At 54.8% G+C, this 16,532-nt stretch overlaps 1 protein-coding gene and 1 long non-coding RNA gene across 5 annotated transcripts in view; both read right to left on the bottom strand.

Annotated features, from left to right (window-relative positions):
• The window catches only part of NSG1 (neuronal vesicle trafficking associated 1), a 35,029-nt gene extending 22,678 nt beyond the window's left edge, over nucleotides 1-12,351 (bottom strand). The window contains exons 1-4 of one of the 4 annotated variants that reach the window (XM_009206517.3): nucleotides 11,557-12,351; nucleotides 11,013-11,081; nucleotides 10,454-10,608; nucleotides 6,692-6,808 (exon numbers count right to left, since the gene is read on the bottom strand). In XM_009206517.3, the coding sequence (XP_009204781.1) occupies nucleotides 6,692-6,808; nucleotides 10,454-10,582 (246 nt within the window). In that variant the 5' untranslated portion in view covers nucleotides 10,583-10,608; nucleotides 11,013-11,081; nucleotides 11,557-12,351. Of the gene's footprint in view, nucleotides 1-5,590; nucleotides 6,416-6,691; nucleotides 6,809-10,453; nucleotides 10,609-11,012; nucleotides 11,132-11,556 lie in introns of those variants that run through there. The other 3 variants (XM_003898468.4, XM_003898467.5, XM_009206516.4) reach the window with 3 other exon arrangements.
• LOC103884203 lies at nucleotides 378-5,595 on the bottom strand. Its single transcript, XR_646714.4, has 3 exons — nucleotides 5,512-5,595; nucleotides 4,252-4,451; nucleotides 378-3,826 (listed from the first exon to the last, which is right to left on the bottom strand). It is a non-coding gene; the product is annotated as an uncharacterized LOC103884203 (long non-coding RNA).
• Nucleotides 12,352-16,532: the final 4,181 nt, after the last annotated feature.

Genomic DNA, 16,532 nt, shown 5'->3' with positions numbered 1-16,532 from the left:
AACACGGTGAATGTGTTAAATGGCACTGAATTTAATATGGCACTTACCTTAAAGTGGTAAGTTTTATATTTTGTATATTTTACCACAATTATTTAAAGACCATTCTTTAAATAATGGGCCAGGCCGGGCATGGTTGCTCATGCCTGTAATCCCAGCACTTTGGGAGGCCAAGGCAGGTAGATCACGAGGTCAGGAATTCAAGACCAGCCTGGCGAAGATGGTGAAACCCCATCTCTACTAAAAATACAAAAATTAGCCAGGCATAGTGGCGGGCGCCTGTAATCCCAGCTACTTGGGAGGCTGAGGCAAGAGAATCGCTTGCACCTGGGAGGTGGAGGTTGCAGTAAGCCGAGATTGTGCCACTGCACTCCAGTCTGGGTGACAGAGCAGGACTCCGTCTCAAAACATAAAAAAAAAAATAAAAATAAAAAAATAAAGAATGGGCCAGAGGAGAGAGGGAGGAGGCTGAAGGTGTCGCAAACTATTGTGGGGGTGCTGACAAGAGACCGTGAGCCCTAGCGGAAGGCAAGGGAGTGTTTTCTAGAAAGAACAGCCGGTCACAGAGAAATACAAACAGGATCTGGGCCTCAGGGTGCGTTTATAACAAGATGATAAGGAGGGAACATGTGTCCTCGAGGCTCAGGGATCCTGGGTGATGGCCGTCACCCAGCATCCTGACCACTCACTGTGTGTGCTGTCACTCACAGAAGGGCCCCACCTGGGCTGGGCATTACACGGTCACAGAAGTGAAAGGCAGTGGCCCGTGGCCTCGTTCTCGCAACGCTCACCGTCTGGACAGTGCAGCCTGAGCAGCATCAGCACTGGCTGTGCTCCTGTCTGCCCTCTCAGGTCTGGGGCCACTGCCCAGCTTAGGGTCTGCACGGGAGTCGCCCTACAGGCCCCACTGGCGTGGAGGATGGCACACAGTGGGCTTTGGTGTGTCACCCTCATTAGCTGGGTGACCTTGGGCCTGTTCCTTAACATTTCTGGCCTTAATTCGTCACCTACAAAATCAGGACAGCAGGGTCAACCATCAGAGACTGTTACTAACAGTGAACGAGACAGTGGTCATGGCACCCCAAGCCCAGGCGTGCACTGGGTCGATGGCGCCAGGTCGATGGCGCTGGGCGGCTGCTGTCACTCTCCCCATCCTCCTACCCTCACAGGGCGGGAGAAGGAAATGAGCATTTCTGCTGAGTAATGCAGTTAAAACAAAAAAGGAAAAAACTTGGAAAAAGAAGATGAATCCCGACATCTTCAAGCGTTTACAGCCCTAAATATTTTAGGTAACCCACACAAAAGTGAACACACACACACACACACACACACACACACACAGATGACTCAACCCACATGGTATCCGATCCAGCCAAAGCCCCCACACTACAGCTGGCCTGGGGAAGGTGGGCTCCGCAACCACAGCCCGAGGACCCCACAAGATGCTCGCATAGCTAAAGGTGAGGGGGCGTCCACACACACTTTCAGGGTCTCCAATACCACTCCCACGGGAAGAAACCCGACTCCCACTGCTGAATGCCAAGGAAACGGCATCACTGTTCATAAATATTTAAGAAATGCATCTTGAAACACACCAGGGGCTTACTGGAGAGTGTGGAAACAGATGGGCACGCAGGAAGCTCAAGGTCATTAGGGATGTGAAGGAAAGACACAAACCACCCCCAGAGTCCTCTGCGACAGGACACAGAGGGACACCCCCACCAGAGTCTGGACTGCCAACCATGAGGACCACGCAGACGGACGAGGTCTCTCCTGCCAATATGCTCCCCAGCTCTGCCCTGGCAGTGAAAGGTGTTCCTGTGCAAAGCCAACCTTGGAACCTCTCACGGCCCCAGGGTGACATGGTAGCCGGTGAGGGGCAAGGCTGGACCACCCAACCCTGAACTCACATCACAGGCAAACAGGGTGTGGAGACCTCTCCAGTGTCAGCAGCCAGTCATCACCAGCACCAAGAAGCACAAAGGGCTGCAGTGGGCCCTGAGGGAGCCTTCCTGTCACCTGCCTAATGACGGTCCCTAATGACTGTCTCCAGATCGGAAGGAGAACCGCAAGCAGCGGCTCCAGCAGCCCCGACCCGCCGTTCTGCAGGCATCAGTGGGGAAGCACAATTTCAAAAATGTTTAGGTTTGGTTAATTTGAGAAACATCTCAGCCAGTGTTTATTCTCAGCGTAAATATGCCTCCGATTAATTAAGCGACTGCTTTCCTTGTTGACAAGAACCTCTTTGGAAGCCCAAGCTGCTGGCCGCCGCTGGGGGAGTCCTCCTGCCATCCTGTGTGGCAGTCTCTCAGAACCTTCTCCCAGTCAGCAGTTACTTAGCAACCAGCCTAGCAACCTCACAGCCAAGAGATTAATCCCCAAGTGACAATCAGAAAGCTGCATCCAAAAAGACACTCCGTTTCAAGGATGCCATCCAAAGGCCTATAAAGATGAGGTCTCCTGAGCTACACAAATTAGAGACAGGAGGGAACAAACGATTTACCTATCGCTTCAACGTCAGAAAGGTGAGATTCCATTCCTGCGATTCACGCACGGAGATGAAAGAGCTAAGATGATGGCTGGGCCAGGGAGCTGCACAGAAGCTGTCCAGTCACTAGCAGGACGAGGAAGATGCTCTGTCCCAACCACAGCTTCGACTGGGCCCTGGCAGGGGGGCACACAAGCCAGGGAAGGCAGATCTCTATTCTGGACCCTCCATCATGCCCGTGTCTCCAGCATAGCCTGCTCCCCATGTGCTCCCGTTTCAGAAAGAGAGACCCCCAGCCCTCAACCAGCTGCAGCTTCACACAACAGCAGCACGACTCGTTGTGTGCACATGTTCAGGGATGCCAGAAATCCACCTGGACAATAAAAAGCTGGGAGAACATTCCAGAAAGGTAGGCACCCTTAGCATTCCCAAAAGGCACCAGCTCTCCTCACCCTTCCCGGCTTCTGTGCCAGAATGGACTACCATCGAGAAGGTTCAAAAACTTGGGATACATTAGGATCACCTGGAAAGCATTTGTTAAAACGCATCACCCTGGGCTTCAGGGTCCCTGTGTTAAAATCAAACTTCAGCTGATGCTGACAGGTAGATCCAGATACACCTGGGGAAACAGCACTTTTGAGGTTGCCTCTCACATCCACCCCACAACAAGTGGGCAGGGAGTTAGGTAAATCTCCTTCCCAGTTGAGAAGGGGCTCGGAGCAGGCACAGGGAAGAGACGCCCTTAGAATGCACGTTGTTCAGCTGCAAAAGTCCAGTCTGCAGGCTTCCTGGACAAGCTAGTTGGCTGAAGTATGCCACAGCAACAGGCTTCTAGAGCCTCCTGCCCAGCTCCTACTGTGCCTCTGCCACTGACTGACTGTGTGGCCTTGAGCAGGTCACCTGTCTGACTTGGTGATAAGTGGCAGGCATCACCTGTTAGAGGCTTCCATGCAAGCATGGCCCCGAGAGAGGGCTCAATCCGACGAGCTGCCACTGAACTTACTCAACAAGCAAGGACCCACAGGCAGACCCAGGAAATCTTGCCAAGTCCCCCATTCACGGGAGGCCAGCAGCACGATTAGTCATCCATTTACTTATCAAGCTGTTACTGTGCGTGCAAGAAGCGCCAGGGAGATGATATCAAGGAGCTCTTACCGTGGCTGGCACGGAGCAGCTGATGAGTAAGTTCTGTCTGCACAAAGAGTCCCGAAGCCTTCATTTTTGGCTGACATTCTTGGCTCAGGGGGTCTCTATGGCCTTGTTCCCCTCCTCAGGTCACCCGTTCAGGCTGAGGGGCCTGTGCTTGGAAGGGCCACACCAATGGACCTTGCCAGGACACATCTGGTCACAGGTTTTGCACCCAAAGAGAAGAAAACCCAACCCAGACCCTCAAAAGAGGACACCTGGGGGAAGGGAGTCTGGAAACCAGGACTCAGGAAGAAACATGAGAAAAAGAAGCTGTACACTGGGGAGGCTTCCGGGATACCTGAGCCTGCCAGGTCTCTGAAGGCCTTGGGGCTGGGGAAGGAGGGCGCCACACATTCTGTGTGGCTCTAGGCAGCAGAGCAAGGGTTTTGAATCAACAAAGGAAAAGGATTTGTAGAAGCAGAATGGCTCAACAGCGATGGCGCCTGGGGTGAGGGCTCCCACGCAAACCCACTTCTCCAAGAAGCCAAGGAGCTCTGGTGCCACAGCCGAGAGCAGGCAGCCAAGGCTGTCTGCCTCAGTTTCCCCTCTATGTAAAATGGAGCTATGAGGGTGCCTACCTCCTGAGGTGTTTATGAAGATTAAATGAGGTAATATGAGCATAGGAGTGCGAAGCAGAGTCCAGCTCATGCAGCACTCCGTCACTGTTACATGCTGTCGCGGCCTGGCTACAAAGGGCACTGGAAACAGGACGCTGAGGTTTGTTGCAACTGAGAGGGACCTAGGAGGCTTCCCGGCAGAGGTGTGATCTGCACCTGTCCTGGGAGGAGATGGAAGGGATGGGGTCTGGGAAGCAGCAGGCATCCCATGGGAGTGGGGAGGGATGGTGGGAAGGCTTGGCTTTGAAGCCACAGAGTTCCAGAGGGAGCACCCAGCCACCCTGGGGCCACCTGGGGCTCAACAGCCTTATATGTGAAGGGGCCAGTGCCACCCCCTTCAGGGTGGTTGTGAATCATAAAGGAAGCCAGGAAAACTAAGCAGAGGAACACACCCAGCGGACTTAGTCCAGTACAGTCATGTACTGAGCACCTACTGCATACATCGCCTTCTCAGACAGCCACAGGAGGTGGAGGCAGGGAGACGAGGCAGGGCCTCTGCGGCCAGCAGCCAGTCTACTGGGACAAGCACAATCGCCCATGGTCTTCTGAGCCTTCAGGTTCTGGGCAACAGGGGCTGGGTAACCACAGAGTCCCAGCCAAGGCTGTCAAGGGCCCTGGTGGCAAATTTGCGTCACCCATTCCTTAGGCAAGAGACCTGGGGACCTGTTTCAGGTGGTCATGTGGGAAAAGTACAAATGAAGAACACCAGAGGTTGGGGACAGAGCCTGGCACACCATAGACACTCAACAGATGAAGCAATAGCTGTTCAAGTGTCACACTGCGCCCTGCTCTGTGGGGATCTAAAATGCCGGGGCTGGGAAAGCAAAGGGCAAGGCGGGCCTGAGAAACCCAGACACACTCAGACATCAGACAGCGTTTAGCCATCAGGACAGAGGGCACCGTGACCTTGAAATCAAGGCCACTCCTGCCTCAACCAGGGGTAGCAGCCAAACCCAGGTACAGATGGGACAGGACAGGTGAGTGGCAGCAAATAAGGCACACGCTAATCCCACTGGCCAGCACAGAAGACAGGTTTGACCTCGGGTCAGTATGTCTTGGCCCTGGCCATGAACCTCAAACACATATGAACAGCTGAGCCAGGAGCCACCAAAAGAGCCTCTCAGCACACACGACATCCTTACATACCAGCAGGGACAGACACAGACTGCTCTGTGCCTCGACTTCCCCATCTGTAATACCGGTAATACAAATAGTACCTACTATTAGTAGGTAGCAGGCAGAGGGCTGCTGGGAGGATTCGCTGAGCTGACACAAGTAATCGCCCCACAGCAATACTCACAGGACCCGCTGGACCAGGCAGGCCCTGACAGGCAGTGTGTGGCAACAGGAAGAAGGAGGGACTGAAAGTCAGATTACGCCCTGGCTTCCCCAGTCCCTCTGTGGCTCCAGCTTCATCTGGTAACCAGGGATGGCCCCCAGTCCCGCCTTCTGTGATCCACAAGGTTGTCACAGAGATCAAATATGATGCCATACCCACAGGTGCTCTGGACACTGCAGGGGTTGGGGGTGGGAGTTCCTGTGCCCCCAGCACAAGCAAACTGCTCATGCGGTCAAGTGGAGGGTGACCAGAGAGCCAGACAGGGCCGCTCTGCAAGGCCTGGGGCCCACCGATGTCTCTCAATTCACCGCCTTGAATCTGGATGAGGCTACTGCTTTACCCTCTCTCTCATGTTTCCCAAAGAATGAGTTTCCTGATAAAACATCCCAGCTTGTTCTTCAACCAACGCGGCCTCTGAAGGCAGCCAGGCTGACAAGAACGTTCCTCCCACCCAGACAGGCTGGAACCCTCCCGCTCTGAGCAGCACCCCTTCATCCCATCGGGATAGGGGGAAGGATGGAGGATACACACAGGCCCAAAGCCAGATCCCCTGCAGATGGGATCCTGGCTCTGCTGTGTAGAGCTGTGACCACTCTGTGCCTCAACCTCTCCATCAGTAAAATGGGTTGTACAGATAGTACTGGTGTGCCAGGAGGGTTGCTCAGATGAGCTCACTAGGTAAAGGGCTGGGACCCCCGTCGGGCATGTGATCAGCGCTGTGCGTTATCTTTTTGTTATTGTCTGCTTCCTTCCTGGAACTGTTAAGTAAATATTTTAATGTTTGGTAAGTGATTTTTCATATGTTTATAACCTTTGTCTAAAAGACAGTTCGTGGGTGGGTTTTCCCTGTGATCATTTTGGAAGAGGAAAGGAAGAAAGAAATGTTCAAAAAGCACAAGGACAACATCTTGGCAGGTAGCCAGAAGCTACTGGGTGTGCACAGCTGGGATCAGCCCAAACAAACAGCATGATACCCTGGGCCTCTCTGCAGGGCATCTCTGCAGCTCAGCGGACCCCTTCTGGGGGCAACAGCAGCATCTCCCCCACCACAGGACCACTCACCTTAAACCTCTCGGTGACACCCTCCGTGATGCTGACGGTGAACTCAGCAATTTGGGGAGGACGTGCTTTCCCTTTCTTGCGGTCAGGTTCATACTCGGTCTTAGTTTTCACGACCACCTTATCCAGGAAACAGAGAAACAAAAGTCAGATGCATTCAGACGATCTGCCCAAAGAGGGTGGGTCTGGGAGCTCCCACATTTGAAGTCACCATTGGCCAGGAAGAAATCCACAAGAAGAACGGGAACAGCCACTACTTTTTGGAAATCTCCTCTGTGCCAGGACTTTCAGAGAAATGTCCCATTAATAATCCTGATAGCAGTCGCAGGAGGGAAACATTATAACCGAGGGCCACAGAAGGTAAGCTCATCGGCCAAGGTCACGCAGCTCATAGGCGGCAGGGCAGGGATGCAGCCTGGCATCTGACTCCTAACCCAGTGCTCCTTTCACCCACCAGAGCCGAAGCCTGGCTTGGCCCAGGAAGCTGGGAGACTGCACCTGCTTTTTCACTGGCCTTGCCATGCCACCATGGGCACAAGAAGAGGAGGTCTGAGGTCACTGTCCACAGCCCTCCAGGACTGGCTGGAGAAGCTGGTTGCCAGCCTGTCAGGAAACAGATCCAGGATCAACCTCTTTGTCTCCACCCCCACATCCTCCTCTCCCTCTGCCCCTGCCACAGCCCCTAAAGGGTCTCCCTGCTCTCATTCCCCTCCACCCCCTACTGTGAGGCAGAAGGATGTTTGTCCAACCTGGAAACCAGCCCTTGCATCTCCCTACACTCGAGCAGCTTCAGATGGACCCAGGAAGCCTCCCCACCCGGGACACTCACAACCCTGGCCTCAGCGGCGCTGCCTTCATCACTCCCCACACCCGTTGCCAAGGACTGTTTACTTCTCTGTCCCACTGGACTGGGAGGTGTTCAGGAGCAGTGTCAAGGCGTTATAGGTCTCTAATCCCCAAACTTCATTCCCCAAGCCAGGTTCCAGGACAGGCTGTTGCACTAGAGACAGTCAGCCACCTCCAAGCTCTTCTCCCTCGAGGGACAAGGCTCCCTTCATTGGGCGATCTGTCACCATCTCCACCATGGTGGGGCCCAGGGCAGAACAAAGAGACCCCAGCAACTGGGGATGGTCAGCCCCCGGCGGGCAGCCAGAGGGCCTCTCAGCCGGCACTGTGACCCCCAAAGCCAGCCTTGGGGAGAAAGAACAGCAGAGCCCATTCCAGGTGTCACTGAAAAATGATCCCAAGAGCCATAAACCTTATAACCACACTCTTGGCCCCTGGACCCCAACTCCTTTTCCACCCAGTGCTCCTGTGATGGAGAGGGAGGGGGTGCCTGGCATGGGCTGGCCTGGGCACCCACCCCTGTGAGGCACCCATTTCTTGAGGCAGTGGTTGGGTGCCACCTTGTCATTCTTAAACCCCAACTGGACCCAACTAGCCATGTGACCTTGAGCACGCAGGCCTAGACTGGCCAATGAATGGGAACAAGGCTACTGCTGAAGACGAGGAAACCCACAGAAACCTCCACCCTGTGTGGGGGCCGCATTCATATTCTGTCGACCTGGGTTCTATCTGCACCTGCCACGAACAGGCTAGGTTACCTCGGGCAATTCTCAAACTCTCTGTGCCTGCATTTCCACACCTGCAAAATGGGGGTAACGTTGGTAGTGACCTCATGACATGTCAACGCATCAAAAGAATTTAAACCTGTAATAAACCTAAAAATAGAATTTAAACCGGCAGAATAGTTCCTGGTGCAGAATAAGCATCCAGCAAATGTGAGGGGAGACCACTCTGCTGCCAGCACTGTGACTGCTGTCACCGCTGCCCCTCCAGCACCTCAGCACTCCATACACGTTCTCAGAACAGATTCTTGTTTACAGTCCAACTGTGTCACCACCCCTCAGAAGCCATGTCACCTGGAACAGGTGACATCGCCTCCCTGAACTCTGACTGTTAGCAACACGTTGCTGTTGTTCAGGTTAAGAGAGGTCTTACATGAGCGACATCTGGCTCCAAGCAGGGTGGAGTAAGAGGCACCGCCAGAAACTTTTGCATCCTGGAGGACTGTAACCTTCAGCCCAGTGACCTTGGGCATGTCCCATAAATGCTCCGAGGCTCAGTTTCCTCATTGCGACCTTAGAAGCCATCTGGAAAATGATCCCAAAGCCATAGCCCTGTACCCACACTCAGTCCTGGCTGGAAGTCCTGGCTGGACCTGAGACTGGTTGCCCCTCTTTGGACACTTGCAGACAGAGGAGACTCATCCCTTTTCTAGCTGCCTAGGCTACGCCTGGTCGACCTGATTAGTTGGTGAGGATTTCATACCTGCCTGAAACCCTCCTCCCTGTATAAACCAACCGTGCCAAATGGTTCTGGAATGGAACAGACCCAGGATGAGAGAGGAGGCTCAGGCCAAGTGAGGGGAATCACTTGATAGAGGTGCTGCCTCAGGACACGGAGTTCCTGGCACAGGCGCCACTGCTCCTCAGCCAAGCAGCTGGGGGCCGAGGCAGGAGGGGGCGTGGGGGCCTCGGGGCCAGGCAATGCTAACTGGACAAGTCTGATGCCTAGACAGGGAGGGGTGGAGCGAAAGCTGAGGCCTCAGGCAACCCTGCCCCTCCTGCAAAGCCTAGCCTGGACCATCAGTGGCCCAGAGTGGCATCACCATGGCCTGGGGGGCACAGGTGTGGCCAGTTGATCCCCCTTTCTTGAACTGAAACCCCTGCTGCCAGCCTCTTCCGCTCCTGCCTCCCTCCCCCGATAACACACACAATAAAGCTGGGAGGACACCTTCACAGGGGTTAGGGCCCCCACCGGGACACCCCCACCCCACAACACCCGCCCCGCCAGCAATCACCAACTTGCTGGAAGGAAGGCAGAGCCCTGACTCAGAGCCCCTTTACCAGGGACTAAATGAGAAAATAAATAGAAAAGCACTTCCGGGAATTATTGGTGGCTGCGGTGGTTTGTAAGCGGCAGCAAGATGCTGAGAACAGATGCTGTGTCTACGGTCTTAGATATGAGTTTTACAGTACAATTGCCTAGACATGCAAAGATCTATTTACATTTTCAAGTGTTAACTCCTGGAAATATTATTCTTAGCAAATAGAAACTACTTAATTGGATGCTATATTCAAAAAGAGGAGATTCTTTAAATTCAGCAGAAAACACTTTGGGGAAAGGTGGATGAATGGTTGTTCCCAGTGACACCAATACTGAGCGAGCCCAGGCACTTATTTGCAGATTTCACAAAAGGAACAAAGAGGAAGGAGACCCTGTGTGAGCGCGCACACCCTCCTGCACCTAGCGCCAGCCTGGCAGGGGCAGGCAGAAAGGGCGAGAACAATTCAGCCCTGGGGAGGGGCCATCTGACCAAGGAGAACGCTCCCCCGCCTCGGTGGGGCAAGTCGGGCTAAAACTGCCACACCCGGGAAGGTACGGGGGCAGCCTCGTCCGCCCCAAGGCTCACCCCCGATCCAGAGCCCCTGGGGCCACGGGGCAAGGGAGGAGCAGGGCAGCTGCGGGGCTCCCAGGAAAAACGCGAAGGAATCTTGCCCCACCGCGTTCCACTGTCAGGACTAGGATATCATCTAAGGCAGAATCCCGCGCGGGTACACTGTCCTCGCCGCGCTCCCTTCGGCCTCCCGAGCCCGCCCCCACTTCGCGTACCCAGTGCACGCGGCGCGTTTCTTTTGTTGCGGCCACCGTGCGAGATTTGGGGGTGCGCACCCGGCAACGTGGAGGGGCGGGGGGGCTTACCTTATCCGGGGGCGGGAACTGCAGCTGATTGACATCGAGGGGCGTCATCAGGGGAATGGTGTCGAAGCCATCCTCCAGCAGCGGCTGCTTGGTGCCCTTCTCCGCAAAATTGTTCCCCAACTTCACCATCGTTCCGGGAGCTCCGAGGCTGCAGCCTGCGGAGGGAGGGCCGGGGGGAGTCACCGCAAGCAAGACCCGGGCGGGGCTGGGGAAAGCGGGCACCCACACCCACCGCCGTCCCGCTTGGTCTCGGGGAGGGGTCGTGGGGACGCGGTGGTCACGGCCTGATGCGGGGGTCGGAGGGTGCTGTGTATTTCTAGACCTTCATCTCGCAGGACCCAAGCGCCAGGCGCAAGGGCGCACAGCGGCCAGGGGAGGGGGCGCCGCCCCTGCCCAGCCCCTCCAGACCTGGTTCCCCGTCCTGGGGCAGCCGCACCTGGGCGACCCGCCGTCCACAGCCCCGTCCCGCGCACTCGGGGAGATGGGAATCCCCCGGGCCCCTCTCCCGGGCAGGCAAGGTCCGGCCTCGGCGAGCCCAGGCGCGGCCGGCCGCACTCACCCGCGCCCGGCTCCGGCAGGTCAGCTCAGCGTTCCGAGCTCCGCGCACCGAGCTCCGCGTCGCCTGCTCCTGCTCGCAGCAATGGCGGAGGCGGCGCCGCGCGCGGACCCGGGAAGGGGAGCGAGCGATTGGGCTCCGCGGCCGCTCCCTCCTCCTCGCGCCGCCGCCTCCCTTCCTGCCGCTCCCGGGGGCTGGGTGCGCGCGGGTGGGTGCGCGCGTGTGGCCGCGCCTCTGCCTTGACGCAGCGCCCGCCCGGCCGCACAAAGGAGTGCGGGGCTGGGCGGGAGCCTCCCCTGGGACCTCGCGCCCGCCCTGAGCTGGGGGAGGGAACAGGGGACAGGGAGAGGACGCACCCCGAGGGGGCCTCGGAGCGGCGGAGGGCGTCCGGAGCGTGAGGGCTGCGGGCTGCGCCACCCCGGGCGGCGGCCTGGGGGCGAGGCGCTCAGAAAGGAGAAAGGGGAGGCGGGGACCCTAGAGACACAGCGACCCCCAGGGGTGCGGGAAGGTTCAGAGAGGGTCCCCGCCCGCAGCGCGCCGCGCTCACCTGGGGGTCCTGAGGAGGTTCAAGGGTTTGTGGGGATGAGTCCAGGAGGCGCTGGGTGGTGGCAGACGCCAGAGCAGGGCGCTCCTGAGCGCTGGGTTGGGGAGGGGGCGACCAAAAGAGGGCGCGGCCAAAAGAGGGCGCGTCCGCGTATAAAGGGGGCGCGTACCCAAGAGGAGGAGGAGGAGGTTTTCGGTGGTGCGAGAGGCGGAGTAGCGCTCTCCCAGGGCTGGGGTGCGGGTGCCCAGGACGAGGCTGCCCCAGGCAGCGGGAGGGAAGTCTTTCTGGGCAAAGAGCGCTCAGTGCGCCGCGCGGAGGGAGGCGGAAAGGTTCCTCCGGTCTGGTCGGAAGAGAAGGCGGAGGTCCCACCGCAGCCGCCGCCCGAGCATCCTGGGCACAGAGGAGGGGCCGCTGGGACGATTCCGGGACTCAGAGAGAAGGGGGGTGGTTCTAGCCTGACCTGCGCCCGCAAACTCCGAGCGCAGCCGCTGTCGCAGCTTCCCAGAGAGGGTCTTGTTTGCAGACCTCCAACCCGACCTGCCTGCAGGACTCGCGGATGAAAGACTATGGGGTGTGGGGGCGAGGCCGAAATGGGAGTGGAACCCGCGGGGGAGGAGGCCGGCTGCGGGGATCGGTGCCTCCTGGACAACTGGGCCAGGAGCTGGGCCCTGTCCGGCGCTGGACGCGGTGGAGGCATCCCCCGAAGTTGATACTTTTTCACACCGTTTCCAGGGACTTCCCTGTGGCACTACGGAGGGTCGGGGGCGTTTTCCATCAGCCGACTGAGAATCCCGGGATTAAGCCAAGAGCACAGGAGCAGTCACCGCCTTGAGCCCCAGGCACAGCCTGGGAACTTGCCGCGGATGCTCTGATTTCAAAACCCCCAGGAGGGCTAGCCGACTTTGACAGGTGACCTAGTGGGTCTCTGGTAACTCACCCCAACTCTCCAGTCAGGGTCTAAGTGTGCCTTTGACCACAGGCCAGCCTGGTCTGAACCCGGGCTCTTGGCAGAGGCACCCCGCCCCCAACCCAGGGAAAGCAGGTGTCAGACTCTGGCCCCTGCCATGGGCCTCAGGGACCCACGGAAGCCACCTTTCTGGCACTTTGATGCCTCCCTGCAGCAGGTGAAGAAGAGATTTCTCTCACTTAGCTTTAGAAATCTGCCTAGGCATCTGCCATGAGGATGACTCACTGGTCAGGAGAAACCCTTTGGGCTTAAGCAAGGGAATGGCTTTTTCCCCGTCTCAGTCTCAAGCATTTAACAGAACCCAACACACACACACACACACACACACACACACACACACACACACACGGTCAGAATTCCACACCGGGAGGAACAAAGTGGAGGCCCTCCCCCTTCCTCAACGACTTTGTCAACTGAGGAGGACAAAGAGGCAAGAAGGACCTAGGTTGTCCCAGAGACGGACAGTGGACAATATCATGTTTCTGCCAGCTGGCTTTTCGTGCTGTCTTGGATCTTGACTGGTGCTGGTTGTTGGGACTGTTTCATCCTGTGGTTTTCTTCCTCTGCTGATTATGTCTGGGCCCTGTGAAGGGCGTGGACAATGCAAAATGCATGAGACACACAGCCACCCGCAGGGAGCTATGGACAAGGGCAAGTGTTTGCTGGGAGCAGTGGCCCTGTGGGAGGGAGTGGCCTCTGCCTCTTGCCAGGAGGGAGGACATCCAGAGACTGTGGGTAAAGCATCCTACAGGTGGGCCTGAGAGAGGTGCCTGCAGAGGGGAAGGCATTCCAGGTAGGGGAACAGAATGTGTTAAGACAGTATATAAGCTTCCTGCCGCTGTTGGAACAAATCTGGCTTAAAATAACAGAAACGTGTTCTCTCCTGGTCCTGGAGGCCAGCAGTCTAAAGTCTAGGTCCCAGCAGCGCCGCACTCCCTCTACAAGCCACAGAGGAGAACCTGTTCTTTCCCCTTCCAGCTTCCAGTGGCTCCAGGCATTCTTTGACTTGTGGCTGCATCACTCCAAACTCTGCCTTTATGTTACTCCAGTCACATTGCCTCCTCCTCTTCTCTGTGTCTCTTAGAAGGATGCTCATCATAGGATTTAGGGCCTGCTTGGATAATCCAGGATAAGATCTACCTCTTAAAATCCTTAACTTAATCCTGTCTTTGCTGTGTAAGACAATGTTCACTCTTTTACTATGTAAGGTAAATCACAGGTTCCGGGGATTAGCATGTGGACATATATTTTAAGGGTCTTCATTCAGCTCACTGCAGGCATTAAGCTTGCAAGGGTGTGGTGATTTGGAGAACCTAAGTCATTCACAAAGGATGGCAGAAATTAGGTTGAAGAAGCCACGGCCACCAAAATGGGGATGACTGAGGCTGTGATGGTGGTTGCAGGTCAAACAGATGTCAGGTATTTTCACAACATACAAAAAGGAAAATCAATGGGATGTGATCTCCCCCGCGACCGGTTTTATCCCAGCACCAACAATTTTAAAATCCAAGTGCCACAGAAGATTGTTAACACAGACTAAGTTTTTCTAAAGGATTCTTTTTTTTTTTTTTTTTTTTTGAGACAGAGTTTTGCTCTGTAGCCAGGCTGGAGTACAGTGGTGCGATCTCAGCTCACTGCAACCCCTGACTCCCTGGTTCAAGCGATTCTTCTACCTCAGCTTCCTGAGTAGCTGGGATTACAGGCACGTGCCACCACACCCAGTTAATTTTTGTATTTTTAGTAGAGACAGGGTTTCACCATATTGGCCAGGATGGTCCCGATCTTCTGACTTCGTGATCCACCCACCTCCGCCTCCCAAAGTGCTGGGATTACAGGTGTGAGGCACCGCGCCCAGTCCTAAATGACTCTTTTAGGAATACTTCCAGAGTTACTGATCTCAGGCACAGACCATCACTGCCTGTACGATTGTAACCCCTACCCGGCTCCCTCTCCTCAGGGCAGCCAGGCGCTGCTCTCTAGTGACCCTGGTACTTCCAGGTCCAAGCCTTTTAGCAACTTCCCTTGTCCCACTGGTTGAAGTCCAGACTGTCACAGCAAGAGGCAATGTGACACAGTGGCTAAACCGTGGCCCAATTTTGAATCCTGTCTCTCTCTTAACAGTGTGACTTCAGGCAAGCTGCTTAACCTTTCTATGCTTCAGTTTCCCCATCTATAAAATAGAGATAATGATACCTCCATCATAGCAGTGTTGTGAGAATCAAATGAGCTATTCTTATTTTGTTTAAGTGCTTGTTTTAGGTATTCCTATTGCTTTGACCTCTAATTCTATACTCCTGTGGTCTCTATTCTTAGCAGCCACTGCTGGAGCCAGGGTGAGGTGATAGACACTTTTCCTGGTTATGTGACAAGTATTCAGAGTGACTAAGGTGACTCTTCCCCTAGAGACCTGGTGAGCCTCTTTGCAGCTCAGAGAAGTCAAATGATGAGCCCCGAGCCACAGGCTTCCCTGCAGAGCTGGGATGGGTAGCAGGCTCTAGTCAGGCCTCCCACAACCAGCCAGATGGCCAGAATGGATGAGGTCCTGCTGCGGGGGTGGCCACCCAGTGCCATCAGCCTCTGGAAGTTCAGTGGCAGGTGATCAGCGGAAGTTCTACTCTGTTTTTCTGCAGCCTGGCCATGTCGATCCAGAGATGCTTCATCCAAATGTCTTGTTTTTAGATTGAGATGTAATTCACATGCCACAGATATCACCAGTTTAAAGTATACGCTTAACTGGTTTTAGTGTATTCACGAGGTTGTACCATCATCACCACTAATTTCAGAACATTTTCATCACCCTGTAAAGAAACCTGAGTCCTACAACAGTAACTCCCCATACACACTCTCATTTCTGATGGTTTTAAGTTTCTCAGGTCCACTTCTCAATTCACGGGATCAGTCGGCACACTGACACAGACGCGGGAGAGACATGAGGCTCTGCATCTTTCTGCAGATGGGACAATCCATTTGCAGTGTGAAGAATCAGCCCACCTAGGTGAAGTCATCCCTGTTTCTCCTTAAACGCTGTCCTCTAGGCAAATTCTCCATTCCCCCAAGTGCCTGCCTCCAGGCCTTTGCAAATGCTATTTCTCTGGCCTAGATTGCCTTCCCCACTCCTCATCCATTTTGCAAACTGCTCCTCATCCTCCAAAGCTCAGATCCAATGTTGTCTCCGCTTTGAAGCCTGGCCCTTCTTTATGCTTCTCTATCCCGGAGTCTGGGTATTTACATTTCTAGATAGATCATGAGCAAATCAGGCAGAATCACTTAATCTTTCATTTCTATATCCCCCCCGTCTAGAGCATGGCCTGGTAATCAGGAAAGGCTTGCTTAATTGAATAGGCATCCACTTCTTTTACATTCACAGTAAAGTAAGACATGTGAACATCACGGATGTAAAGTCGAGTTCAAGTGCATAGTAAGAAACTCAGGCCAGGCCTGGTGGCTCATCCCTTTAATCGCATCACTTTGGGAGGCTGAAGTGGAAAGATCACTTGAGCCCAGGAGTTTGAGAACCACCTGGACAGCAAAGTGGACCCTGCCAAAAAAAAAAAGAAAAAGAAAAAGAAAGAAAGAAAAGAAGGAAGGAAGGGAAGGAGGGAGGGAGGGAGGGAAAGAGAAAATTAGCCGGGTGTGGTAGCACACACCTGTGATCCCAGCTACTCAGGAGGCTGAGGTGGGAGGATCCCTTGAGCCCAAGAGTTTAAGGCTCACAGCAGTGAGCTGTGATAATCACAGCAGTGAGCTGTGATAACACCCTGCTCTCCAGCCTCAGCAACAGAGCAAGACTGTCTCAAGTACAAAAAAAAGAAAGAAAGAAAATTCATGGTCTAATTAAAACTGAAGGTAGGTTTGCCCATGACATCACGGTGATACTCTCTTCTTAGAATTGACCTTACTGCAAAATGCTCATTTCTGGAAAACCCCAAATGCTATTATTTAAAATACATAATATATAAATGAAATCATAAATGCGGTTTCTAGTGCTCTCCAGGGTTTTATTTACCTTTGT

This window comes from Papio anubis, chromosome 3, assembly GCF_008728515.1.
Source record: "Papio anubis isolate 15944 chromosome 3, Panubis1.0, whole genome shotgun sequence".
Classification (NCBI taxonomy): Eukaryota; Metazoa; Chordata; class Mammalia; order Primates; family Cercopithecidae; genus Papio; species Papio anubis.
Note: the sequence above shows the minus strand (reverse complement) of the source record. Positions and strands in the feature narration are given on the sequence as shown.